The sequence below is a fragment of the Mirounga leonina genome, unplaced genomic scaffold (genome assembly GCF_011800145.1).
Source record: "Mirounga leonina isolate KUSES-001 unplaced genomic scaffold, KU_Mleo_1.0 Mir_166, whole genome shotgun sequence".
Lineage (NCBI taxonomy): Eukaryota > Metazoa > Chordata > Mammalia > Carnivora > Phocidae > Mirounga > Mirounga leonina.
The window spans coordinates 30,568,350-30,595,593 of NW_023270418.1; the positions used below are offsets into that span (position 1 = coordinate 30,568,350).

At 60.0% G+C, this 27,244-nt stretch overlaps 2 protein-coding genes across 5 annotated transcripts in view; one reads left to right on the top strand and one right to left on the bottom strand.

Annotated features, from left to right (window-relative positions):
* The first annotated feature begins 1,505 nt into the window (after nt 1–1,505).
* SLC22A12 (solute carrier family 22 member 12) lies at nt 1,506–8,869 on the top strand. Of its 3 annotated transcripts, none has more exons than XM_035012380.1 (10): nt 1,506–1,907; nt 2,558–2,661; nt 3,136–3,290; nt 3,365–3,533; nt 5,909–6,032; nt 6,159–6,274; nt 7,011–7,225; nt 7,723–7,831; nt 8,051–8,254; nt 8,806–8,869. In XM_035012380.1, the coding sequence occupies exons 1-10, from the start codon at nt 1,506–1,508 to the stop codon at nt 8,867–8,869; spliced, it is 1,662 nt and encodes a 553-aa protein (XP_034868271.1). The 3 variants fall into 3 exon arrangements, with proteins under 3 accessions (XP_034868271.1, XP_034868272.1, XP_034868273.1); XM_035012381.1 differs by having other exon boundaries at nt 3,136–3,188; XM_035012382.1 differs by lacking the exons at nt 3,136–3,290; nt 3,365–3,533.
* Nucleotides 8,870–14,256: 5,387 nt separating this feature from the next.
* Nucleotides 14,257–27,244, bottom strand: part of NRXN2 (neurexin 2) — a 98,456-nt gene continuing 85,468 nt past the window's right edge. For both annotated transcript variants that reach the window (XM_035013157.1, XM_035013156.1), the window contains 2 exons: nt 26,865–26,943; nt 14,257–15,355 (listed from right to left, as the gene is read on the bottom strand). In XM_035013157.1, coding sequence (XP_034869048.1) covers nt 14,469–15,355; nt 26,865–26,943 — 966 coding nt within the window. In that variant the 3' untranslated portion in view covers nt 14,257–14,468. The remainder of the gene's footprint in view (nt 15,356–26,864; nt 26,944–27,244) is intronic.

Sequence of the window (27,244 nt, forward strand, 5' to 3'; positions counted from 1 at the left end):
TCCCATAGAAGGCTAACAGAAACGCAATGCACCATCACCAAACCAGGACAGAAGAAATATACAGCAAGAAAACGCAGTGGGTTCTATAGAAAATAGGAACAAGGAAACAAAGATGTAAAGGGAAAATACAGCAAAGAAGAAAACATACCGGAAGTCCACGCATGACAGTAATTCCAATAAATGTGAACAGGCTAGAATCGCCAGCTAAAGGCAGAGCCTTTCTGTTTGGGTTTTACAAAAGGAGACGTTAAGCTTGGCTTGCAACCCAGAATGAGGAAGCTGAACGTGCCAATGACCGGAGCAGACTCTAGAAGTATTTACACCCAAGTGTCAACAGTGGCGGTCACTGGTTGGTGAGTTTAGGACTGATCTTTGTTTTCTCTGTACCTTTCCATATTTTCTGAAATTTCTGGAAAACATGTACGTTAATTTTATACTCCGGAAAAAAAAAAAATAGAAGCTGCTGTTAAAACCAGCTGGAGCAAATTTTAACAGCGCCTGCACCTGCTGTCCACATCTGTGCTGGTCCCAAAGATGCTCTGGGGAAGGGTCCCTGCCCTCCAGGACCTGGCTGGAAATGAGACCAGCCAGACAATAATAGAAGGGTGCAGGCCAGTGCAAAGATGGGGCTCCACTCCTGACTTAGAGCCCAGGAAGGAGGCAAGAATAAGCCAGCAGAGCCCCCTGGAGGAGGCGGCCCTTGTCGTGCCAGCTGGGGATGAGTGGCGGCAGACAACAGAGGGCGGGGGCTGGGGGGGGCAGGGCCGCACCGGCGGGGAGGTGGGGGTGCAGATGGCTGCCACCGAGGACTCAGGCCCAGGCCACACACACACACATACACATGCACACGCGCGCGCACACGGAGGCCCTCGCAGCCTACAGATGTCGCTCCTGGCTCACGCCAGTCCCAGGATCAGTAAGAACCCCGGCCAGCGGTCTCCTGCGTGAGCCCTGGAGAGTCCCCCTGTGAGGCGGGCAGGGGTGCCGAGGGGGTTGGCAGCCCTGCCAAAGCCCCCCCACACCCATCAGAGACCAGGTGCCCCTGGCCAGGCCTCCCCGCCGGGCAGGAACAGCTGTGCTCTGACCTCTGGGCCTCCCTTCGAGCTGGGTTAAACTTTGACTGATTCCTAACCCCTGTTCCGTAAGTGTCACCTGGTCACAGTTTAATTCCAGTCTGGGTGGCTTCAGTCTCCACTTCCCCCACCTCCTGTAACCAGCTTCTCCTGGAGGTCCAGGGCCAGCTGCGTCTGGAAGGATGCTGGTGGCTTCAGGGTCACGCCTCACAGCTCCTGGTCCCGGATGGAGCCAACCTGAGTGACCTTTGCTGGACAGACACCTGGAGAGCCCGGTGCCGGCGAGGGCGGTGGCCTCTGCCCCGCTCCAGGCTTCTCGGCCGGAGAAGCAGGTGCTGCTGTGGGGGAAGCAGGGCCCCCCCGTCGGCCCCTTTGCCCCGGGCCAGCTTCTGTGAAGTGGGCACCTCCACCGGGGCCCCCCGGGTGGGCTCCATGGCATTTTCTGAACTCCTGGACCAAGTGGGTGGCCTGGGCAGGTTCCAGGTTCTCCAGATGGTGGCTCTGGTGGTCCCCATCGTGTGGCTCACCACTCAGAGCATGCTGGAGAACTTCTCGGCCGCCGTGCCCAGCCACCGATGCTGGGTACCCCTCCTGGACAACAGCACTGCCCAGGCCAGTGTCCCCGGGGCCCTGGGCCCCAAGGACCTCCTGACCGTCTCCATCCCCCCGGGCCCCAACCATGAGCCCCATCAGTGTCGCCGCTTCCGCCAACCACAGTGGCAGCTCCTGGACCCCAACGCCACGGCCACCAACTGGAGCGAGGCTGCCACAGAGCCGTGCATGGACGGCTGGGTCTACGACCGCAGCACCTTCACCTCCACCATCGTGGCCAAGGTAAGAGCCTCTCCTGACACCTTCCCCAAGTCCTGGCGCTTTAGAGGCCAAGGTCAGAACTCACATTTGACTGGACTCAGAATGGCCCAGTCCTGGGAGGGACCCGCCTCGACAGGCCCCCTCCTCCAGGACATCACCCCGGGGTGGGGGCGAGTCAGCAGCAGGACTCGGGCTTGTGGAAGGGTGGGTGGTACCGAGAGCTGGGGCCCTGGACAGCCAGGTCGGCCGGGCTGCCCCTGATTAGCTGTGACTCAGGCAGCTCCCCTCTCCGCCGCCCAAGCTCGGAGCCCAGTTCCACCTCCTGTCTCGGGGCAGGCGACCCCTGGGGGGCCAATCAGGCAAATCTGGGCAAGAGGGAGGGGCTGCCCATCCCAGCAAGGGGAAGGGGCCTCTTTGTAGAACCAGAGAGGCCTGGGGGAGTGGTGACCAAGCACCAGCTCAGGGTGGCGCTGCCGAGTGGGTGAGGCAGGGGAGAGCGGATGAGTCTAGAGCGGGCTTGACCCTGGACCAGAGGGCCACAGGGTGACAGCCCGGTCCTACCACCCTAGAGGTCACCAGGCCATCCACCCTCGCCTAGCTCCCACGGGCCTTCCCATCCAGCGCCTCCGCCCCCTCACCTCTGGGCTCAGCTCCCACTCCTCTCCCCCCAGTGGGACCTGGTGTGTGACTCCCACGCCCTAAAGCCCATGGCCCAGTCCATCTACCTGTCTGGGATCCTGGTGGGAGCTGCGGTGTGCGGCCACATCTCCGACAGGTGAGTGCCCCCGGCTCTGGCAGCACCCTTTTCCTCGCACCCCTGCGCTCCTACAGCCCTGGCATCTTGCCGCCCTCACTCCTGACACCATCCAGCTCTGCCGCGGAGCAAGCCTCAGACCCGCTCTGGGCCTTGGCTCCCCCCAGGGCTCCTCTGGGGTTGGAGAGGGTCATCCGTCCCATCCAGCGTTCACTGCTAAAATCTGCTCAGCCCCAAGCCTGCCTTCAGATGCTGCTCGAAGGCTCCCGCTGACAGGGCACTCCTTCTCTGCCCAGCGCGCCTTCCAGCTGCCTGGACCTTGGGGACACTGCCTGGGCGTCCAAGCCTTCCGTGGGTGGATAACTCAGGGCCGGACGCAGGTGTCACTCTCGCCTCTGCTCAACGGGCAAGCCCAGGGGGGTCCAGAGCCCTGTGGCTGGGGCCGTGGCACGCCGCGCTCCCAGCCACACCGTCTGTGTGTCCGTGTGCGCGCAGGTTTGGGCGCAGGCTGGTGCTGACCTGGAACTACCTTCAGATGGCCGTGTCGGGCACGGCCGCCGCCTTCGCCCCCACCTTCCCCGTGTACTGCCTGTTCCGCTTCCTGGCGGCCTTCGGCGTGGCGGGCGTCATGATGAACACCGGCACGCTCCGTAGGTCACCTGACCTGGGCCCTGCGAGGGAGGCTGGCGCAGGCTCCCGGCTGACCCTTGTGGTCTCCTTGCAGTGATGGAGTGGACATCGGCGTGCGCCCGAGCCTTGGCGATGACCTTGAACTCCCTGGGCTTCAGCTTCGGCCAGGTCCTGATGGCAGCCGTGGCCTATGGCGTGCGGGACTGGGCCCTGCTGCAGCTGGTGGTCTCTGCCCCCTTCTTCCTCTGCTTTGTGTACTCCTGGTGTGTGCCATGCCCCCGCCTCAGAGAAGACCTGCCTACCCTCCACCCTGGGAGCAGGGGGTGGGGGGTGCAGGAGGCCGGGAGCAGGGAGGGGAGGCCCAGGGCCCTGGCACAGGGGGCCGCCACAGGCCCACGAGGCTCACCCAAGTGCCCGCGGGGCTGCTCCCCTCCCTGCTCCTCCCAGGTGCCTCCTCCTCTACTCATCCTTCTCCCACCCCTTCCTTCCCATCACCTCTTGGCCCTTTTCCCACTCGAGACTTTGCTTGCTTTGGTGCGTGTGGGGTGAGATGCAAAGATACAGCGCGCACGCACACACACAGCCCCGGCTAGCCTTCCGTACTGACGTTATTACTAAAGAACAGGGACCAAGACCCAGTGGTCAGAGGGGACTCCTGGCCTCCCCACAGGGCTGACATATGGGGGAGGTTAGGGAACATCTGCACTGCCCTCAAATACACAGCCCTCAGGCCTGGCTCTTGCCAAACTCCTGGGACATAGTAGGTGCAGAGTAAATATTTGTTGGATGGCTACCTGGATGGGTGGATGGACGGATGGATGGATGGATGGATAGATAGATGATAGATAGATAGATAGATAGATAGATAGATAGATAGATAGATAGATAGATGATAAACTACTGAGTGGATGGGTAGTTGGAGGGGATGGATGGATGGACGGATGGATAGATGGGTGGATGGATGGATGCACTTCAGGACAGAGCTGAACCTGGCTCGTTCACCTACAGACCCAGCAACTTAGGAGTTGCTTGGCCATTGTGGTCACTGCAGAGGGAAGCCCAGCAGAAGCCCAGGGGAGGACGGGACTCCCGCACTGGGAGGAGGGCTGACTCACAGCCCTCTCCGAGCCCAACAGGATAGAGCCAAAAGCTCTTGAAATGGAGCCTTGAGCAACTAACTTGCAGTCACTCTCCAGAGCAGGAGACAGCAACACCTGGTACGCTGGCTCAGAGAGGAGACAGTCCTGTCTGACAGGTAGCCTTCTGCCTACCGACCCCCCGGTACCAACAGAGTGGAGGCAGGAGGGTGGAGGGCAAAGGTCAATGATGTGGAGTCCAGGGCACCCCTCCTGGCTGTCTGAGGCCGATGCTGGCCTCCCGCTCTCTCCCAGGCCACATAACCTGTCCCCCGGCTCTGACTCCCCCCACGTGCTACAGACCCTGAGTCACCTCCTGGGTCTTGCCTCTGCCCGGCCTCCAGCCTCCCATTTCCCACCCGCTCTGTGACATCTCCGTGACGGGGGTCTTGGCATCCCAAATGTAACATCTCCTGCACTTGCTCTTTCCCGAGGCTTCCCCAGCATGGATAGCAGCCCCCACCCACCGGGTCCCAGAGTCAGAGTTGCCATGACACCTCCTCCCCGTCCCTCCCCGTCCCCCCACCCCAAGTCCAGCAGGTCACTGGGTCTTGTCAACTCTACCTCTAACGTGTACCTTGAGTCCCCCTTCTCTCCCTGGTTCTGCTAACCCTGAAGGACCTCAGGGCCCCGCGCACGAGGAGCAGGAGGCCCCACCCCTAGCTGCTGCTCATAGGAGAGAGGGGGCCTGGCTGGGCGGGGGGGGGGGGGGGGGGCTGGCTGGAGGCAGGAACCTGTGTAGGGTAGTGGGCATGACAGGGGACTCGGTGCGCTGGGCCAGTGCAAGCGGTCTGGGCTAATGTGGAGGGCGGCGGGGGCCAGGTTAGTGTTACGGGCTGGGTCCCAGCATGAGAAGGGGGAACTGAGATGCATTGGGCCAACTAGCATCCTGGCATGGGCCACAGGGTCAAAAGTGAGGCAAGGGCAGTGGGGCGGGTCAGATGCAAGGGATACTGGAAGTGACAGGAATTGGTGGTTGACTGGGTGCAGGTGGAGGGGGCTGGTGATGTCAGGACCAAAGACCCTGCTGGGTGTGAAGCTGTTTGCAAGGAGGGGCTCTGGAGGAGGAGCCAGCTCAAGCAGGAAGGTGCAGCCTTGAGGGTGAGCAGGAAGACAGTGTGACAGCAGGGAGGCGCCGGACAGGAGGGGACCCTGGGGTGCCTGCCATCCCGTGACCACTGGGGGGTCCTTACTGCACACGAGGTCACCTGGGCCTGGCTTCCAAGTGAGGCAAGGGAAAGGCCACCAGGTCGGGAGGGGGGCAGGAAGGGGAGGACTGGGCCTCCCAAGCACAATCCGAGAGGGAGAAGGAAGAAGGCAGAAAGGGTGGCCTGTTGGGGAAGGAGGGTGTCAAACGGCGTGGCCTCCCTGAGCCTGGGGCCTGTGGGCACCAGTGAGGCCAGCCCCCGGGGGCAGGAGACAGGGCAGTGAGGCTCGTGCAGGCCAGGCCCTGGGGGCCACAGGCAGGGCCCCCTCCCATTTCCACCTCTGAACCCTGGCAGGTGGCTGGCAGAGTCGGCCCGATGGCTCCTCATCACAGGCAGGCTGGAGCGGGGCCTGCGGGAGCTGCGGAGGGTGGCTGTCATCAACAGGAAGAGGGTGGTGGAGGGCACGCTGACCACCGAGGTGAGGCCAACCCTCAGACCCTCTCCCTGCCCCCGCACTGGGCCCCTGGGAGGAGGAGGGTCAGAGGGAGGAGTGTGGGTCCAGTGCTCCCAGTGCTGACAGGGCGCCCCCCCCCGCCCCCCGCAGGCCTTACTCTCAGCCATGCAGGAGGAGCTGAGTGTGGGCCAGGCCCCCGCCAGGCTGGGTGCCCTTTTCTGCACGCCTGGGCTGCCCCTCCGGACCGGCATCTCCACTCTGTGCTGGTAGATGCCCCTTGAACCCCGCCCGGGGCCCCAGCCTCTGCCTCTGGCCTGCCTTGGGCTGTCGCCGGCCCCCGGGGACCCTGGAATCAGGGCTCTGGCTGGCATCCAGTCAAGGGGCCTCTAATGACTCCCCTGTCCGTCCCACGGTCCTGACAGCACCTCCAGGACAGGGCGTGCAGCACGGTCACCTCCCCTCTAGTAGCAGTCAGGCTCCCAAAGGAAGCAGCCCAGGCTGGGGGGGGCGCGGGCGGGGGAGCGGGAGAGATGGGAGGAGTCACAGCAAAGGCCCCGGGAGAGCTGAAGTGCCCAGCCCGCTGAGGAGGAGCGTGCCCGCCGCCATCTGGAGGGGCCAGGGAGGAGGGAGGGGGTTATCAGAGCCCAGGCACCAGGGCCACCCAGCAAGGACTGGAACCGCTGAGGCCACGGAGGAAGGACACGCTCAGTAGAAGCCGTAGCCATGGAGGGGAGGCGGCACCCAGAGGGAGGGAGGTGGGAATATCTTGGCCTTCCCCCTCCTCCCCACTGCCCCCCTGGTGCACCTGCACTTCTCACCTGTGCCTCCCATTGGCCAAACCTCTCGACGGGCAGCATTGACAGGGAGCCCAGGGAAAGGTGGTCTGGAGACCACCCCTCCCCTACACAGAGCCTGCAGGAGGAAGGTGGAGATGGGTCTGAGAACAAAGGAGCCAATGAGCAGCCCACCCCCCGGCCTGACTCCCACGGCCCCACCCCGCAGGTTCGCCTTTGGCTTCACCTTCTACGGCCTGGCCCTGGACCTGCAGGCCCTAGACAGCAACATCTTCCTGCTCCAGGTCCTCATTGGGGTCGTGGACATTCCGGCCAAGATAGGCTCCCTGCTGCTGCTGAGCCGTCTGGGCCGCCGGCCCACCCAGGTGGGGTCCCTGGTGCTGTCAGGGCTCTGCATCCTGGCCAACACGCTGGTGCCCTACGGTGAGCACGCGGGCCTGGGTGCGCACGGCTGTGGCCCGAGGCTTCCCTACCTGGGGGCACTGAGCCAGGAACAGAGGCCCTTGCCCGCTCCTCAGAGGGCGCTGGACCAGAGCAGGGGCCCAGTTAGGAAGGAGGCTGCGGGGCCTCCGGGAGAGATGGTGGTGGCCTGCAGCAGGCAATGAGCAGGGATGGTGTGGAGGGGTGGCTTCGTGACAAACTGTGGAGATAAAATAAGGCTCAGAGCCGGAGTGCAGGGGGAAGGTGGGGAGCAGGGGGCCAAGGAGGTCTCCCAGGGTCTGGCTCCAGGTGTCAGGCTGGGTGGCAATTTGGGGGCGGTGAATGTAGCCATGAGGTCACTCGGGATGTGCTCTGGGGACACCCAGGTGGAGCTGAGTCACAGACATTGGGAGGTCAGGGAGAGGTCTAGGCTGGAGGGAACCCCCATCTGACCTCGGGGCCCCTGCCACCAACTTCAATAACCCCATCTCTGTCCACAGAGATGGGGGCCCTGCGTTCAGCCCTGGCCGTGCTGGGGCTCGGGGGCCTGGGGGCCGCCTTCACCTGCGTCAGCATCTACACCGGTGAGCTCTTCCCCACCGTGCTCAGGTGAGGGGTCGCCCAGAGCTGGGAGGGCAGGGCGGGGGCGGCCTTCCCCAGCCTCGGATGTCCCCACCGCCATCTCCCTTCCATGTGGTCTCAGGGCCACCCAGGAGCATCCCGGCTCAGCCTGAACCACTGGGCCATCCTGGACAGAGTAGGGGCTGGGAGGTCAAAGCCACAGTGGGCAGGCAGAGGGGCCCCTCACTGGTGTGTCTGCAACGACAGGATGACAGCGGTGGGTCTGGGCCAGATGGCAGCCCGAGGGGGAGCGATCCTGGGGCCTCTGGTCCGGCTGCTGGCTGTCCACGGCCGCTGGCTGCCCCTGCTGGTGTACGGGGGGGTGCCAGTCCTTAGTGGCCTGGCTGCCCTCCTGCTCCCAGAGACTCAGAGCCTGCCGCTGCCCGACACCATTCAGGATGTGCAGAACCAGTGAGTGAACTCTGCCCCGGGAACCCCCTCTCTGTCCCTCCAGGGAAGCTTGGAGTAGGGCAGGCCTGGTCCCCCCCGAGCCCCCCGCTGCTGGGCAGAGGGAGAACAGGGGTGCAGAGAGGGACAGGCCTGGCTCGGAGTCACACCGTACATCTGTGGGAGAGGGGAGCCCAAAGGCTGGGTCTCCTGGCTGACTGTGTGGGCTTGGTCTCCTGCCCTTCATGCCACCATTTGAGGCCCAGAGAGCTGGGCCACCCTCCACTCCACCTTAAGAGAAGTCAGGAGGACGGAAGTGCATAGACCTTCGGAAGGGGGAGGGCCGAGGTTGTGATGGGCATTGTTGGGGCGCTCACAGGCCCCAGACTCTCCCGATGAAGCCCCTGATGGCCGGCAGCTCTGTCACTGCCCACGCCCTCCCCAGCAGTGCTCAGGGAGCTCATTCCTGGGCTCCTGGGCAGTATCTCCTGAGTCCTCAGGAGAGACACGGTGCAGGGGTCAGAGGTCACGCTGCACCCACGAGAACAACCCTCTTATCTTTCGTGTCTGAACAGGGCGGTAAAGAAGGCAACGCGCAGCACCCCAGGGCCCACTGTCCTGAAATCCACACACTTTTAAGCCTCCCGGGAATTCTGCGAGGCGACGCTGGGAGGAGCACCTTCTCTCCTTTGGAGAAGGCAGGACGGCAAAGGCCCCCATCTCTAGAAGAGGGCCCCTCTTCTAGAAGAGGCTGCCCCTCTCTGCCTGAGGAGCCGCCTTCAACAAAGAAAGGGCCAGAGGACAGCTTCACTGGCTGGGGGCTGCCCCGTGCACCCTCACGGGACCCTCCCTCGTGACTGAGAGAAGGAGCAGGGACCCACAGGAACCTGTTTACCCCTGCTCCCCTCCTCACTGCTCACGGCCCCTAGCTGCCCACTGCCCCCCCGAGCTCGGAGGCCACCACCACCCACGGTCAAATCTTCCCCAGCTCCTCACACTGCCCTGAGAGCCCCACACAAGTCTCAGCTCCTCAGCCATTCCCCAAAGGCCCCCAGTCCCCCCTCTCTCCACATTCCAGCCAAGGACCAATCCTCCCCGTCCCTTCTCTACCTGACAAAGTCCCTCCCAGACCCAGGGCCCAGGGCCCAGCCCAAGGACATAATGAAACCCTTACCCACAGCCATGGCCCCACACCTGACTCCCACACTCCGGCCTCGGAGTTCCCAGAGGGTTGGGGTGGCCGCTTACCCCTTGACCCCAGCTCCCACACAGAGCCTGGCAGGAGGGGCACTGGTGAGGGGGAGACAAAAGAGTGAATAAAGGAACACATGACAGCCCCTCGCTGACTCCAGGGATGAGCCATGGGTGGGAGTGGGGGCAGGGAGAGCTCTGGGGAACCCCTCAAGGGGCTGGCCCTTTCCCAGGCGGGTTTTCCTGCCCTGAAGGCCGGGGCCAGAGTGTCTGCCCTTTCCAGCCTCTGTTGTGGGCCAGGCACCACCCTGGATGCCTCAAGGCATCATCTTATCTTCTCCCAAACCCTTCAAGGAAGACAGCCCATTTTACAGATGGGAAAGTAAGGCTCAGAGAAACCAACTGCCCATGACCTGCAGCTCAGAGGGGCAGAATCAAGAGCCCAGCCCCGGTCTCCAGAGCCCAGCCCTGGCTACGACACCCCCTGCCCCTCCGGCCGCACAACTGGGCAGCCAGTGATGCCTCTCAAGTCAGGCGCCTTGCTCTCAGAACCAGCCGGGACCCCGCGGAGTCCACCGGCACCCCTTACAGGAAAACCCTGGGCAGGGGCTCAGATGGAAAGGGACGGACGCCTGAGCTCCCCTAACGCAAGTGTGGGTGCAGGCAGAAGCCATTTGTGGCCCATCGGGGTCCCCACCAGCTGCTGATCTGCTGAGCTGCCCCAGAGCTGTGCTCAGGTGGTCTCTGCTTCTGCCTGTGTCACTGCTTCCGGGCACCTCCGCAAAGGGCTGTGTCCCCACACACGCGCACGCCCGTGCGCATGCACACACACACACACACACACACACCCGCATCAGTAGTGGGTACACACAGGAGAAGATGAACGGGAAAACAGAAAGCTGCTCCTTGCCCCTGGGAGACAGGATCACTCACTGGCCTGGTCTTACCCGCCACAGCCCCTCGGCCTCTTGGTGGGGGGTGAGGGGGGTGGGATCATGTCTTTCAGGTGCCTGCCTGTGGCCGCCCCTCAGTGAAGACCCCCAGGACAAGGGGGGTGGGGGTGGGGATCATGTTTATAAAGTTGCCCAAAGGCAAGGTTGTCTCAACCTGCCCTGAACTTTTGGTCCCGTCTGCCTGCTGCCCAGATGAGCCCCAGCTACTTTCTTACCCTTGCTCAGCATTCTTAGGGCCCCCTGGTGTCCAGAAGCTTCCAGAAGAGAGAACCCAGGGCTGGTGAGAGATGGCTCCTCCTCTCCCCTAGAGTGTTCTCCAGTTCGCCACGTGGTCAGAGCTATCCCTTTGCCCACATTCAGAGCAGCCTGGCTCCTGGCCCTTCCAGGGGGTCCCAGTCTTCTAGAACCCAGGACCTACCTGCTTCCAACATGAACTCACTGAACTCAACGGGACCTGGAAGCTGGGAGGGTCCAGGGCCCTGCCCCTCTCGGGCAGCTAGGTGGTGTCATCACCATGGCTGAGTGGATGCCCTGCAAAGGGAGAGGGGGCACTCTTGGCAGCAGTCAAAGGCCCGCTTTCCAGCTGGGCGCCACCACCCAAATGGCAGGCCTTCACTTGGGACACCACAGGGAGCTCCTGACCCCAGAGGCAGCAGGGGCACCCTGCAATGGAAGAGCCAAGGGAACTGGGTGTGGGAAGGAAGAAGCCATCAACTACCCTACAGTCTCATTCCCTCCCATGGCGGGAGAGGGGCAGTGGGGACAGGAAAGTGGCTCAGGACCCTCTCTGGCCATCCTCCTGTCTCCAGCCAGATCTGCAGCTCTCCCAGAAGGGTATGTGGGGAGGGCAATGCAGGCTCCTTCAGCTCCATATCCACCTCCAGGAAAGGGATGTCCTCCCAGAGGAATCCCAGCCCTGGCTGAGCTTGTGTTCCCTCCCCTGGGCGGGGCTGTGTGGTCGTCAAGGCCAAGGTATCAGCTAGACTCCACTTTGAGCTTCCGCCCCAACTCTGTCCTTGATCCTCCCCAGGTGGAATCTCCTGACATATCCCTGCAAGTACCAAGTGTCAAAGAGTGAGGTTCCTGGAATTTCAGTCCACCCCTTTGCTGTTTGCACACTCCTGGGGGTCACTGCCAGGCCAGCCAGACCTCAAGAAGCTCAGCTCAGGCCCAGTGTTAAGTTCAACATCAGATGCCCAGACGAAGGAGCTGAGACTGAGGTGACCATATCTCACAGGTGGCTAAACTGAGTCAATGGTAGAGTCCAGAAATCTTTCCTCTTACAACCAAGCCCTCGAGTGAGAGGAGCTCTTAGCCTCCTGACACAGAGAGGAAAAGCCCTCAGTCCTACAGCCACATGGCAGTGAGCAGGACTGGGGCCTCTCCTTCCAACTCCTGCATTGTCCCTATTTCCGGTCCTCTACTCTGACAGACTGTTCAGGACCTTTCTAGAAATTTCTAGAAAAGAATGTTCCCTTCTTGGCCTCACAGAACTCCTGCCTGCCTCTATTTTCTTTGGCTAGTGGTGATGGGGCAGAGGAACCTGAGATGCTTCCATCCCTTGGACGGAGAGAGCAGTAGCAGAAGGCCCGGGAGCAAGGTTGTCACTGGTACATGGACAGGATGTCCTGGCAAGACTGCCCCGAGTCAGGGCCTCCCCCCCCACCCCAGGCTTCCACAGGGGGTTAGAGCTGACCTCAGGTTCCAACACTGTGAGCAGTGGGGGACGAGCCGAGCCCATGCCTCCCCCAGGTGGTTGGTTCAGGAGGGCAAGGCGAGGCCAAGTCTATGAAAATCCACACCTGGGGGCGGCTACAAGAGAACCCACTATCTCACCAATGACAAGAGTCTGGGGAAGAGCTCTCAAAGGTCCCTGGGGAAACACCCCAGGGTAAGGAGGATCTTCAAACAAAAGCTTCATTCCAGGATGGAAGGAAGGAGGGGGAGGGTCTCCTGTGGACGTGCAGCCCAGGGACCCTGAGAGGTGTCCAGGCCTAAACATGGACCAGGCTTGTGAGCTGGAAAATGCCGCAAGAATGAGCTGGCCGGCAACAGAGCCACCTGTGGATGGAAGCTCGCAAAGAGATCCAAGTGGTGAAGGGTGATGGCGAGCCAATGGCACGAGAAAGCGGAGCCAGCAGAGGGAGACCCATCCAGCACAAAGTGGAGGAGACCTGAGTGGCAGAAGTGTGGCTGAGTCACGGCTCATGTGTCCAGTGGCGTGGCAATCCACCACAGCCAGCTGGGAGATGAAGACCACCCACACTCTGCTCCCCTGAGAACGTCCGCACATTTGGGTCCTCACTACAACCTTCGCCTCGAGAGTTTCTACTCCTTGCCACCGAGCAGCTTAGCAAATACAGACTGGCCTCTCAGAGTGTTTGGGACCGTGGGCCTGTTCAGTGTCTCCAGGAAGGAGCAAACACCCAGGGATGAGGTTCTGCAGGCCCAGGAGCTACCCACGGTCAGCCCGCATGGACTGGGGGGGGGGGGGGGGGGGGGGCTGCAGATCACAGAGTCCAAATCCTTAGAGATGAATAAGCAGAGACTCAAGTTAGGCAGCACTGGGGGTAAATGTGGACTCAGCCTCTGAAGCTCTTGTCGCCCTGGAGTAACACCACCTTCCCCGGGCCTGTAGCAAGGCCAGCGCCCTTGTAAGACCCGCGCACAAGCGGCCCCCAGAGGCATAGACCCACCTTAGCCACTAGGGGGCAACATGACGGCCTTGCCTCTGGGGATTTGTCCTGACTCGCGGGGGTGGGTGGGCTCCACCAGGCCACCTAGCGGTTCTCCAGCCCCACCCTCCGGCCAGGAGGTACATGGGGGTGAGACAAAGGCCGCCCCCAGGAGCCCAAAACCATGCTCAGCCCAAAACTCTGGACGCTATTTACCAGCTCTCATAGGCCGCAATTTGGGCCCAAACCCCAGCCCAGAGCCAGGACCGATGTCCCAATAGTACCCACCCCCCAAAAACTGCACAGGACCGTTGGATTTGGAAAGTTTTTGTTTTCTTTTCCCACACATTTCCGGGGTTGGGGTGTTTTCCAAGACTCAGACACATTTGTTAACAAAGAGAGAAAAAAAAACTGGGGGAGCAGGGAGCCCGTGGGCAGAGAAGTGACCCCAGCAGTCAGCGGGCAACGCCCGGCTCTCTCTTCCCTGGTGCCCGCGCCCAACAGGTGCCACAGGCTGCTGCTCGGGTATCTAGATAATTTGTCTTTAATATATATCTGCATTTGCCTTTCCCCTCCCACCCGCCCCCCGACCCCTGCTCCTCCAGCAGCTTCCCCATCAATGCACGTCGCCCGGCGGCACACAATAGAACAGGCCTTTCCCCGCCCAGCCCCTTCCCTGGGCGGCACCAGGCCAGCGCCTCCTCCTGGTCGGCAGAGTCCGGGCGCTTGGGGGGGCACCCCACTGCCCCGCCCCGCCCCCGCTCCCTCCCCCCCAACGCTGGGCCGCTCGGCCCACCCGCCCGCCCTTCTCCCACCGACTCTGCAAACCCAAAGGTAGGAAAGGGAGACACAAAAAAGAAGTGGAGAGGGAGGGTGGGGACAGAGAGACGCAGCAAGCCTGGGATGGGGGCTGGAAGGCTTGGGAAGAGAAGGAAGGCAGGAGGGACAGAGGGAAGAAGAAAAATGGAGGAAATGAACAGGACGAGTAGTGGACACTTTACAAAAACCCCAGCCTTCCTTCCCGCCCAACCCCACCAAAATAAAACTACCCCCCCTTAAAAAAATAAATCAACCCAGGGCTGTGAGCACGTGCCCTGCCCGGGGGCGGGCGCAGAGCTGAGAGGGACAGACAGCCCCAGGACTGACGGCGCCGCCACTGGACGGCAGGAGGAAGGGGACGAGCACGGGGTTTCCTTTGCTATTTTTTTCTTTTTTCTTTCTTTTCATTTTTTTTTCTTTCGTTCGTTCTTTTTTCCCTTTTTTTTCTTTCTTTTTTCTCTTTTTTTGCGTTTCCTCTTCGTGAGAGAAGTCTGAGGCAGTCGGGGAGCGGGTCCCCAGAGCCCCGGCAGGGAGAGGGCCGCACCCCCCTCCCGGGCCGTCCCGGGAGGGGCAGTTGGCAGTGGGGCGCGGTGCCGGGGCTCAGACGTAGTACTCCTTGTCTTTGTTCTTCTTGGCCTTGCTGGGCGTCTTGGGAGCAGCCGGGGCCTTCTCTTTCACCACCGCCCCGTTGCTCTGGGCCGAGTTACTGATGTAGTTCCGGCTCTGGTCCACCTGGTAGGAGCCCTCGTCGCGGTTGCGGTACTTGTACATGGCGTAGAGAAGGATCAGGATGCAGAGCGCCGCGGCCGCCACGATGCCCACCACCATGCCCGTGGTGCTGCTGGACTCCCGGATCACCTCCACGGCGCCCGGCGGGCCCCGCTCCCCGGGCCCCGTGGGGTTGGCTGTGGGCAGACGGGGGAAGCCGGGGGCGGAGGTCACGCCGGGGCGCAGGGGAGGGGGCCTCCGCGGCTCGAAAGACGTGGGGGCCCCGGGCCCCAGGGGGGGGTTCTCCAGCAAGGGCTGCAGCGGGTCTCGGTGGTTCATTTTGCCCGCAGGCAGGTTGGGGGCCGGGGCGGAGGGGGCTAGCAGCACCCCGGGGGCGCCCGTGGCCCCATCTGTCCTGAGGTTGGGCCGGGGAGCGGGTTTGCGGGGTGACAGGAGGGTGGTGCGGTCCGTGACCAGGGGGAAGGTGGTGTAAAAGTCCTCGTCGTCCGTGGGGGGGAGGCTGGAGTCAAAGACCTCCCCGGACGCAAAGCCAGAGGCCTCGATGGGCTCCTCGCAGTCGCTGTCGTCCTGCTCGGCCTGGCACGGGCCCCCGGCGGGCGGGCGGCGGGCCGCGGGCGGGGGCAGGGTGTCTTGGGTGGCGCCCACGCCCGTGAGGAAGGGATAGAAGGTGGGGGGTGGGGGCACGAAGGGGGATCGGGTGGCCACGGGAGGGGGGTCTAAGGAGTCCTCCGTGATAATGGGCAATATTAACTCTCCTCCTAGAACAAGAGAGAGAAGAGAAAAGACAGGGTGTCAGCGAGGGCCCAGGGCGCAGGCGGCCGGCACAGAGAGAGAAACAACAGCCTCACACACCCAAATCGGTTCCAATTGGCTTTGGCGGAGACTAGAGCGGGCCGGGCCCGCCCGCCAGCCTGCCGGAGCACTGCGCTTTAAGCGGGCAGCGGCTCAGATGCCCTGGGCACCCCACGCACGGGCTCTGTGGCTCACTGGGTTTTGGTCTTTGGTCTTAAGAAACCAAAAGGAACAGAAAGGAAAGGAAATCGAAAAGAAACGGAAAAAAAAAAACTCTACTGGTTTAAGGCTTAAAAACAGATACAAGAGCAGCATTTAAACAAACCTAACAACAGTATCTTTTAGGGTTTTTTTTTTTTTTCTAGATTTTTTTTTTTTTTTTCTTTTTTTTTTTTTTTTTTTTTTGCTTTTGTTTTTAAAAAAGAAGATAGCATACCACGGAATTCAGGCAACTTACATCAACAAATAGGCCGTGTGATTTTAGCATGAAGAAAAAAATTACAAACAGAGCTGTGTAAGCGGGTTCTCCCGGAAAAAATAAGAAAAAACAACTTTTCCGTACAACGTTTTCTATCTGTTTGGTATCTCCCTCCCTCACTCTTCTCTCCCTGGACATCTTGCTTCCTCCTGAATACTCTCTCTCCTCCCTCACTTGTGCCCTCTCCCCCTCATTAAACACAAAGCTAAAATCTGCACAGTGCAGGCTGGCATTGAGAAACTGTTACCACCACTTGGTGTCAGCGTGCGGGGGGGGGGGGAGCAGTGGGAGGAGGGCTGGGGGAAGAGGTACATGACTGGCAGCTGTGTAGGAATTGCTACAATGGGTGAGAGGACTTGAGAGGGGATGATCATGGGAAGGAGCTTTGAAGGCTAATTGCAGGCTGGCCATGGGACAAGAAGTTGAAGGTGGGAGGTGACAAGGTCCATGAGAAAGAGTGGGCAAGGAGGAGACAGAAACATTGGAGAAGGGTCCTGTCCCATAGGACTTTGGGTGAGTTGGTGAGAAGCCATGTAGAGGCAGGGAGGTGGGGAAGGGATGGGAGTGAGGGAGGGAAGTGGACAGGGACATGAGTCCTGAGCTAACCCTAATTCCCCGACTTTCTCTTTCTTCACCCTCCACCTCTGACCCCCACTGGCTTCCCCCCTCCCCCTCCCCAGAACCCCCATGGGCCGCCAGGACCTGACCAGGGCTTGACAGCCTCTGGCCCTCTTATTATTGTTAAAACAATAATAAAACAACGGAAAGAAGAAGAAAGCAAAAAAAGAAAAGAAAATACATACACAGCCATCTGGGAAGGAAGCACTTGCTAATACAGGGCCCGAGGGGTGGGGGTGGGGGTGGGGACTAGTGGGGAAGGTTTGATGGGGGGATGATTAGGTCTCCTCTCTCCCTAGGTCTGATAACTGAGGTACCCTGGGCATAAACTGCAATTCCCATCAGCCCCAAAGGGTGGGAACTACAACTCCCATTCGCCCTTGGAGGGGTGTGGACCATAATTCCCATCAGCCACCAGGACAACAACTACAACTCCCATCAGCCCACTGCCCCTTCCCCAAATACTGCTACCCACTGGTGTGGGGTAGAGACAGCTGGAGTCTGGCCCTAGGGGACTGCTGGGAGGGCTTCCTCCTCTTAGAGGGGCACCTCTGGGTCTGATTGGTGCTGGAGATTTCCTCTCTAGCTCTCCCTCCACCCAAGCCCTGCCCCCATCTGAGTGCCTCTCCCTGGTCTCTGCAGGGTCCAGTTTTCATGACTCCACAACCCCCTACCCCCTCCATTGGAAACATCCCAGGCCCCACTGCAGCCAAGCCAGCCATGTGCCACTGCCACATCTTTGTGTCTCTTCTCCAGCTCCCTGCTCCCTAAGCCCTCTAGTCTCTGTGCTTACTGTTCAAACACTGCTGATCTTCACATCCCAAGCTCCAGCAACCTGGCAGAGCTGTCCTTGGCCACACTAACCAGCCACAGCCAAGATCTTGCCATTGAACTTATAGCCTTGCCGAGCTTCTCAGGCTGTCCCTCCCACCAGGCTCCCCTCTCCCCCTGGGCCAGGGCTCACCTGCACCCCAGACTGTGAAGCCCCAGGGCACCTGGCCCTCCTGGGGCTCAGCCACACTGAGAAACAGAGCCAAAAGCAGACAAGCATGTTCTGTGGAGCTGGGACCATCCAACGCTGGCCTTTTATGGAGGAGGATGCTTAGGCCTGGGGTAGGCAGGACTTCCCAAGGTCACTAGGGCCAAATCTCACAAGGAGCCTAGAAAGACCTGATTCATCCTCCCCATGCCTGTGGTAATCTGCTTGACTCTTAGCTTGATTGTTAACCTGGGAGGCCACCCTGTGTGACTGCGGACAATCTTCTCTCACTCTCCGGACTCAGCTTCCTCATCTATAAAATTAAGATATTGGGCTCCAGGCCCAGGGTAAGGCCAAGGCCTGGCTCCCACAGACCTCCAGCCTATGGATGAATAATTTGTCCCTCTACCACCTCCTGAGCCCTGGACCCACTAGGGATGGCCCAGCACCCTGGTCCCTGGGTAAGGGCTACACTCAGCTCCCAGCTCTTGGGGGGAGGCTGGTGCCTGTGTCCAATCATGGCAGGGTTCCCATCCCTGCTGGACCATACCCCTGCCCTCTCCCTGACCTTTTCCTTCTGTTTAGAGCACCTTGCCCCTGTGGATATCTCACTCATCCTTCAAGTCCAGCCAAATACCTCCTCTTCCAGGAAGGCTTGAGGCCCATCTGTCTGTCTCCCTAGCACCCAGCACTGGACCTGGTATCTGGGATGGGGTGGGAGCCCTTCTCATGGGCCAGAGCAACTGGCTTCTCAGGCACTGCTGAGTTCAGCATGACAGGCGCCTTGCTCCATGGGCCCAGCTCTCACCCACAGCCATCTCTACCTTCGATCTTACAGGGGGTCACCAGCTGCTCCTGGAAGCTTCAGGATCAGGCTTGTCCTGCGCAGGTTTGTGGCCCTCAACCAGCTGCCCATAGCTAGGGCCCAGGGAGGAGTCCCTTGCTGGGGGACATGTCATGCCCTAAAGGGGCTGATCAGGTCAATCAGGGTACAGACCTTGTCTCTCTACTCTCTTTCTCACCCCCAGATACAGTGGGGAAGTGGTGGGGGGGCTTCAGGCCTTGGGCCACAGACAAATCCTGCCTAGCCTGAGCCCTCTGCAACCATTTATCCCAACTCACTGGTTCTAAAGAAGGTCCTTGGGGCACACAGCAGCCCCCCCAGGTTCCCCCTGTGCAGTCTCCTCCAGGCTCCAGAGCCCTCCCAGGCCTGGTCACATTGACTCTTGCCCCTGCCTTTCAACCCCAACTGTGTCCTGGCCTCCATATCTGGGTCTCAGCCCTGTCCCCATGTCCCCAGCTTCCCTAGGAGCTTTCCCTGGGCCCTGCTCTGTCCACGGCTTTGACAGCATCTCCTGAGGGTGTCCTGTACTCACCCACATCCTCCACGTGAGCCTCCATCTCTGCCCCCCCCCAACAGCTCCCACTCTCTCCAAAAGATAGCATGCTACCAAGACCCCACACTGTCTTCCTTTCCCCACATTCACTCAAGCCGATCTGGGCTCTGTGGCCAGCAAGTCATATGCAACATACGGTATTGGGTTTTCCTGGGGTCATACACTGGTCCGGGAAGGGTCAGGCAAGCTTGCCCTGATAAGGGTCTGGAGAGAGGGAGGACCCCTCAGAGACTCCTCACTGTGAAAGTCCAACCAGTGGCTCCCTGGGCCGCCCTTCTCACTGGGCACTGGAGGGAGCAGACTCGCAAAGACTTGTGGTACCCAGGACCCCGGGTTCAGTTCTACAAGGGTGCACCCAGGGATGGGGTGCCCCTGGGAGTCTGATAAAGAGCCTAGGCCGCTTCCCTCCCCTCCCCCACGTCAGGCAGCTACAGTGCTTAGAAGTACTCACAGGGGCATTTATCACAGATGCCACCCCCCTCCACTCTTTTTAAGTTGAATGTCAGGGCACGTCAGTCCCACTTGCTAGAGAGAATTCCATCTGGCCAAGGAGACCAGTGGCCATTCCTGAGCACCCCTCCTCCCCCAGCTCCCCTACCTCTAGGGACTGCTGCACCAGCAAGCTGAGCTCTTTCTGCCTTTAGGGCACAGAGGCTCCTGACTGGAAATCTACCCAAGAACCCCATTCCCACCCAAGCAGGATGTGCCCACCCCCAAAGGAGCACGGAGAACTGAGGCTGAGTGTCAGAGGCTCAGCAGTCAGCTGGCTGAGGCCCCGCCCACCAGCGCTGGGTACCTGCCCGGGCAAAGCCATTAGCCCACAGGGCACGTCGTGTGGGGTAGAAAAAAGGCAGCCCCTCAGTGTGGCCACAGCCCTTCAGGTACATGACCTGGCAAATGGTCTCTCTGTACACTATCAGAAAAAGGTATTCTGTCTTCCTGGTGGACACAGCCCTGCTCCCAGGACCAGGACAAGCAGCTTGGTGAGGAGAGAGCACCGGCTAGATTTCAGCCCTTACTCACCTGTTCCAGCAGGGGACCACCTGTGCAACTGGGTGCGGTGGCCCAAAGGATGGAGTCCCGCCCCACTGGGACACCCCAGCACAGCAACGGCAAACATCAAGGTGGACGCAAGGTCAGGCATGCGTGTGTGTGTGTGTGCATGTGCGTGCACGCGCAGGAACACACCCTCAGAGTCTGTTTCTGTGCACATGGGCACCCGTCTCTAAGCCTCTGTGTGCGTGTGTACACGAGCCTCGATGGATGCGAGCACACGGATGCGGGTGTCGGGATCTGCACGTAAGTGAGCCTCTCGCGGTGCCTGTGTCCACCCGCCTCTCAGCACGGGTCAGAACCCGTGTGCTCGTGTGTGAACGCATGCCTGTACCGCTGAGAACCTGTGAGCACGCCACCGTGGGTCTGAGCATATGAGGTAGGCTGTGGGAGTGCCCCTTTCCCCAAACTCATTTTCTCCCTCTCCTGGGCACCGAGACTACATTTCCCAGCATCCCTTGCAATTAGGTGTGGCCACATGACTGAGCAGTGGGCACCACCTACTGCTGCCCACGGAAGTCTCCTGTGTGTGATCCTCCGCGCTCTTTCTCCTCCTTCTGGCGACCTTGCAAACCACGTGCTGAATATCGAGGAGGAGCCATAGGATGGAAGGAGTCTGGATTCCCAAAGCACCCCTTGGGGCAGAACTGCCGCTGACCAGGAGCATCCTGGCAGGGCTTCACCTGAGCGAGAAACCTCCCTCGAAGTACCCACTGAGATTTGGGGGTCATCTGTTCCAGAAACAAATGTTACCTGAACTAACACAGACACTGACCCAGAAATGTACGTCACAAAAACCGGTGGCCTTCCCGCAACAATCCAAGGAAACGGCTAGAAAGATGCAGAACCATGAAATGCAGTGGCAGGACATCCGGGTCCAACCCTGCTTGCGATGACCTACAGGGAAGGCCATGCGCCTGTTGAGGCTGAGGCACGAAAGGAACGTGCCAGAAAGTCGGGGTGACAAGGCTGGCCTTTACTGTCTGCTTTCAGTCACATATTACAAGAAGACAGCGTTAGGCAAGAGTGGGTGGGTTTGCAAGCAGAGAAGGGAACAGAGAGAGCCCAGAAATGTGGGGCTTGCCAAGCGTCAAAAAAGCCCCTGCTTCCAACCCGCAAATCACAAGAGAGGTCAGGAACGGCTTTGAGGGACAAAGTGAAACCTCCACCTGAATAAGGAGGGCTCAGCCGTGCCCCACAGATCAAACTAAGGACGTGGCCTTCCCACCTACTGTTTCAAATGCCCTCAAAATAGTCATGACTAAATTAAGAGACAGGCAAGGATTCAGAGAAACAAGGAAATAAAGCTCTTGACAAGTATGTCCAGGAAAGAACGCTGAGTGTAGTTACTTTGACTGCTTGAGCCTTTGGGCCCCCAAATATGCAGGAGCAGGAAGTGGGCTGTCAACACCATGGGGCCCCCAAGAAGGACATTTCCCCCAACACCCACTTCAGAGATGGCCACGGAGGATAAGAACTGGTTAGAACCTCACACAGGGCAGCACCAGGGCCACAAAGACCGGAGATGCAGGGTTTAAGGAAGAAACTCCCCCCTGCACGGGTGGAGTCTCACTGCAGGGGTGGAGTCGGACGTACTGCGTGCTGGCTGGATTTCCTAACGCTTAGAACTTGGGGCCTCTGTGTGTCTCCTTCCATCCTTCTCTTTTTTGTTTTATTTATTTATTTATTTTCATCCTTCTCTTTTTTCAGTTAGTTTTTACTGTGGTGGCTGCATCTGGCCCACCACTGGATTTGGGGTGTGTGCTGAGCTCTGTAGACAGTGAGATCAATTATCCTTTTAGTACACAGGGATCCGGACCACATACGGGTCCTCAGGAGCAAGTCTGGACCCAACAAGTGGGCCGCCACCTGCCAGACCCTCTCACCTTTGCCGTGACGGCCCTGAGGCAGTGGGGCTTCAGGATGTCAGGAAGAGTGAAAGGGATTGTTGGTGACCCAAAGCCACACTGGGCAGATAAATCGCCAGCTGGTCCCCAAACCTGTTTCTGCTTCCTTCTGGGGGCACAGCAAGGCCACACCTCCCCGCCTTCCCGGACACAGAGCTGTGGCCACGTGACTGAGCAGAAGCAGCAGGTGTAATGTGCGTCTCCTCCCGGGCCTGACCCACAGAACCCACCCCTTCGTGACCCCGCCTGTTGGCCACCTTCCACCACAACTGAGGAAGTCACCTGGGGAAGGGGACGAGGCCCCGGAGTAGCGCTTGCCAAGGAGCTGCCCACCCACCAGGAACACTGGTTTGTAACCTTAAGTGAAGGACAAACACATTTCTGTGTTTATGGAGGTTACCCATTACAGCAACTGGTGGTACCTTAAGAAACACTGGAATGTGGGGCGCCTGGGTGGCTCAGTCGGTTAAGCGGCTGCCTTCGGCTCAGGTCATGATCCCAGAGTCCTGGGATCAAGTCCCGCATCGGGCTCCCTGCTCAGTAGGGAGCCTGCTTCTCCCTCTCCCTCTGCCTGCCTCTCTGCCTACTTGTACTCTCTCTATCAAATAAATAAATAAAAATCTTTAAAAAAAAAAAAAGAAAGAAACACTGGAATGTGAGCACATCTGCACCTCTGTGATTCTGAGCTAAAAGCGTAGGTCTGAGTGAGTGTGTCTGTGTGCCTGTGGACTTGAGCCTGTGAATGCCTCGGAGGGTCTCGTGTATGTGTGCACGGGGGCCGAGCCTCAGGAGGGATGCGCGCCTATGGGGTGCGTGCACGAGCTGCTTCCGTGGGCTGAGCACGTGTGGGCATCTGGGGATCTGAGTACACGTGTCCGCAGGCACCTGAACCGCCGTGTGTGCTCACTCGGAGGCGGGCACTTTCCTGGGTCTGAACATGTCTGTATGGCCTGAGGGCCTGAGAATAGGGGGCCTTCCCCGCGCAGCTCAGGCGTGCATCTGAGCGCAGGAGTTAGTGTGTCAGTACCTGCGAGGGCCCATGTGGGCCAGTGTAGACACCAGGGTGTGTGTGTGTGTGTGTGCACTGCCCTAGGACCGTGTGTGCCTTGAGAGGGCTGAGCATGGGTGTGGCTCCCAGCATGTGTGTGAGTCTGAATGTATGTGTGTGTCTCTGAACACATGGGCGTGAACGTAAGAATGGGCCTCTGCAGGTCTGAGCTACGGGGAGCGTCAGAGGGTCCCCTCTCCTGGGGCCACAGGAGGGGGGCAGGTGTGGGTCTAAATGGATGTCTGAATGAGCATGGCCCCCGGGCTCTGGCGACACACAACCCACCGCTGAGGACCTGTGCGCACGTACCCTGGGGATCTCGGCACACAGATGCACGTGGGCACACCTCTGTGGGAATGAGCCGCACGTGCCGGGACATGACATCCCTCTGAGGATGTTTGTGCGTCCCAGTGCCTATGAACTTATTTGCGGGACACTGTAGGTCTGAGCGTGAGTGCAAACTTGGGGGAGCTGTGCCGCATATACCTCTGAGCCGGGCACAGATGCATGCTTCCCTGAACTCATGCAAATGCACGCGCCCACACCTCGGAGATCTGAGCACACTGTTCTGAACATGCGTACACGGTCCCTCTGAACCATCTGTGAGCATCTGTAAGCCTGAGCATGCACGGAGGACGTGGTCGGAGCTATGCAGGTGGATTTGTATACATGTACGCACCTCTGTGAGCTGACTGCAGGTGGGGAACTCTGGCAGTCCGAGGACGTGTGTGGACAAGCTCACGCTGAACACACATGCCCATCGCGAGTGTCCGAAATATGTGGGTGCCTCTGACCATGTGCATGCGATCCTAAACATTTGGTCTGTCCCTCAACAGGTATGCGTGTGTGTGAGCGTGCCTCCGTGTGCTGAAGACACCCTGTGTGCATACCTTGGTGTGATGAGCACATGTAAGTGTGAAGCACTGTGGGTCTGAGCAGGTGGGCGCCTGTGAGCAAGTGGGCAGGTGTGAGCTTGCTGGGAGCTCCATGCATGTATGTGTGTGTGCTTCTGTGTGTGCATATAGATATGTGCCTCTGTGGATCTGAGTCTGGGTGTGCACTTCCTATGGGCCTCAAGGGGCGCACACTCTAATCCCTACAGGGGCCAGGCCCACAACGTAATGCGTGGGTCAGGCTGGCTAAGACGGTGAGACATTACCCACGATGCAGAGCATGTCCCCACTAAAGGCACTCCCATTCAAAAGAATCTAAACACTGTGTCCGGCAAACAATACCCTTCTTTGACCAGATTGCCAACCTCAAGTGAAATACCCATGTTAGAGGATGATCTCACCAAGATGGGAGGAGGAGGAGGAGTGGGGCCTGGGGTCTGTGAAGGGGCCCAAGTCAAGGGAAAGGATGGAAAGCAAGTAGGGATGATCCCAGGCTTGACATCTGGACGCAGGGAGGAGGATCTGGCAGGTGGGAAGGATGCAAATGCCCTGGGGTCCCTGGGGTCAGCCCCTGGGTAGCCACAGTCTCCAGGCAGGCCTCTAACACTGACCTTGGAGCCCAAGGAGGCCTGGCCCTTGGCTAGAGGAAAAAGCCTCCCTGTACCGGGGGCACAAGAGGGCCTCTGGCTGGAGTCCCCTTTCCCTCTAAGTAGGGGGGTGGCATGGTCTAGATCGGCCTGAGGGGCTCTGGAGTCATCTTGATCTTCGCCTTGCCTCCCATCAGGATAAAAATTCAACTTTAAGCATTTCAGAGTGGCGCGAGTATGGAAATGCAGGCGTGTGCCATGCACACCTCGGGGAGAGCCAGGGGCGTCCGACGGCTTCCTCTGGAGGCTTAAGCACGCACTCTGCCCTTAATTTGCCATGTGCCGGGCTGCCCGCTGGCCTCTCCCTATCCCCCAGCTTCCATTCCTCCTCCACCCTCCATCCTCCTCTCATAGGCTTGGCCCTTTGACTGGGGGAGGGTAGCTGACCTGGCTACTTCAGCTTCTCCTTGCTCCCTTGTCCTCACACAGCCTAAGGGAGCTCGGCCCCCGGTGCACAGACTCAGTGCCACAGCTGGGAAGCTAGAACCTTAGTAGAGAGCGTGTGGCCCTGGTATGGCCCAGGATGTGCTGCAGGTCCCTGCACAGTGGCTGTCTGGCACAATACTCTTCTCCGTGGGGTCCAAGGAAAGCAGACCCCTCCTCTCACCCCACAGCACCCCCCCAGAGTGAGCACATGTGTGCCAACACATGGGATGGGGCCAAGTGCCCTTCTCTCAGGACCCGCCAGCCCTATGTCCCCAGAGTCCTACCCCAGGGCTCTCATGGGGCCATTCATCATGGCCACTTTCGGCAGGCCCAGGCTCAAGGCACTGCTTCCACCTCCAGGAAAGCCCAGTCCTGCCGAGTCAGAGGGGTGAAGCAGAGTCGAGGAGGGGAGCGCCATATTGAAGCTGCCAGATGTCCAGAACCTCCCAGAGCAATGGCAGAGCGTGACGGTGCATCCCTGAGCTGAAATGGCCTAGTGAGATGGAGCCAGATGGCCCCCCAGCAGAGGGGCCTCCCCACAGTGGAGGGTGTCTGTTCCAGAAAGCACCAGCTCTTAGCTGTGGATGAGGAGGCCTTTCCAACCCAACAGCCTACAGCTCCTCCAAGTGCCTCAGGGCCCAGGACCACCAAACAGCCCTCTTCAGCTCTGGCCTACAGTGTCGGGGGGCTGGGCCCCAGAACTGCCTCTGCCTTTGGTCTCTGGAACCTGAGCCTCTGGCCCAAGGCTCCATGGTTTTTCTTGCTCTCCCCACACTCCTTCCATGGTTGCAGCCTAGCCTCAGCTTGAGCATCTCCTCTGAGACTGGCAGACCCCCCCCATACCCCCACCCCAGGCCAGATTCACAAGATATGTCCCAGTCATGCCTGCCACCTCACCTGAGTGATCACCTCCCCCAAACCTACAGGCATCCGCCCCAACCTCCAGCCTTCCAGTAGCAACAGCCCAGGTGCCATGCACTGCAAGGTAACCAGGAGAAGTCTCTGGAAACCCAAGCCAGGGATGAGGCTCCCACAGGCTCACCCAGGCCCACCACCAAGTCCCATGGTCCCTCGCTGAGAAATCTGGCCATATTCAGTCCTTCCTCCCTTCCCACTGCCAGCTGTAAGCACCAGGACCTCAGCTCCTCAGGTCCTCCCTCCCCCTGGCTCCTCTCAGCCACCCCAACCTGCTCAGGTGAGCAGCCCTTGCACCCACTGCACCACTCCACACCCCACACTTCTCAGTTGGCACTCAAGGCCCACCCTTCCTTTGCCAGTCGGGTCTCTCTCTGGGGCTGCACCCTTCTCTCCAACTGAAAGGATCCAGCAGAGGCCTGGAATGCCACCCCCAGGAAGCCTTCCCTCCCAGCCCTGCTCTCCTTCAATGGCAGGTGCTCCACTAGAAATCTAGACCAGACCTCAGGTCCCAGTCTCCCCAAGGGACCACACCTCCCAGCCACGCACTGCCTGGCACAGAGCTGCCGTGTGGTAGAACTGCCCCAGCTTGGCCTGGCAGCCCTGGCAGAGTGTCTGGCCACCTCCCTGAGACCGGGAATGAGCAGAGATCTCCTCTACTGCTGACCCGGGGAAAATCAGGCCTCAGGGACTGATGGGAGTTGCAGTTCTGGACCCAAAAGCTGATGGGATTTGTAGTTCCTAAGCTTGTGATCTCCCACCTACCCACCCCCCCCACACCCAATAAAGACTCATGGGAGCTGCAGTTACTCATCTCACTAGGGAAAAGTCTCCCTCTTTCCTTCCCAGCATTCCTTGGCCCTGAACCCCAGGATCCCAAGCTAAGGACCTCACTACCTCGGAGGGCTGGGGCACCGAAGGGCCAGAAACTGCCTTGCCAGAGGGACAATTTGAGGGACCTGGAGGGGAATGGCAGGAAGGCAGAGGAAGCTATCGGGGAAAGGTAAGACCTGGCAGCAGGCCCCTTGGGCTCGGGCCAGGTGGCAGGGACAGTCGCCCCCCTCCCATCAGCGTCACCTGGGCCCGGGGCAGGGGAGGGGGGAAAGGCACTCACCAGTACTGGGCTCACACTCTTCCAGGTCCTCATCATCACTTGGACACTCGGCAGAGGCCACCAAGAGGTCATCCGTGTTCTGTGGGCGAGAGGAGAGAGGGGAAGAGGGTCCAGTGGTGGGTCAGTAGGCCCCAAAGCCACCTCTTGAGGTGTGGCACCACACAGGAGATGGGTCCTGGTCACCATGGGACCAAGACACACCCTGGTCCATGCCCCAGTTCTCCCACTGCTGGCTGGGTGATCAAGAGCCTCCTGTTCCCTGCTGTGCAAAGACAGACTGGCCAGCCCCCACCCTGCAGGAATTCCCACAGCTCCCGGGGACCAGTGAGATGGCACATCCTGTGTCTTTTATTTCTAGGAAGCCGGGGAGACTGGACGCT

Coding starts and splice junctions, on each gene's coding strand:
- SLC22A12 (XM_035012380.1), top strand. CDS start 1,506: ATGGCATTTTCTGAACTCCTGGACCAAGTGGGTGGCCTGGGCAGGTTC. Junction 1,908..2,557: donor CCTCCACCATCGTGGCCAAG/GTAAGAGCCTCT, acceptor CTCTCCCCCCAG/TGGGACCTGGTGTGTGACTC. Junction 3,291..3,364: donor GATGAACACCGGCACGCTCC/GTAGGTCACCTG, acceptor GTCTCCTTGCAG/TGATGGAGTGGACATCGGCG.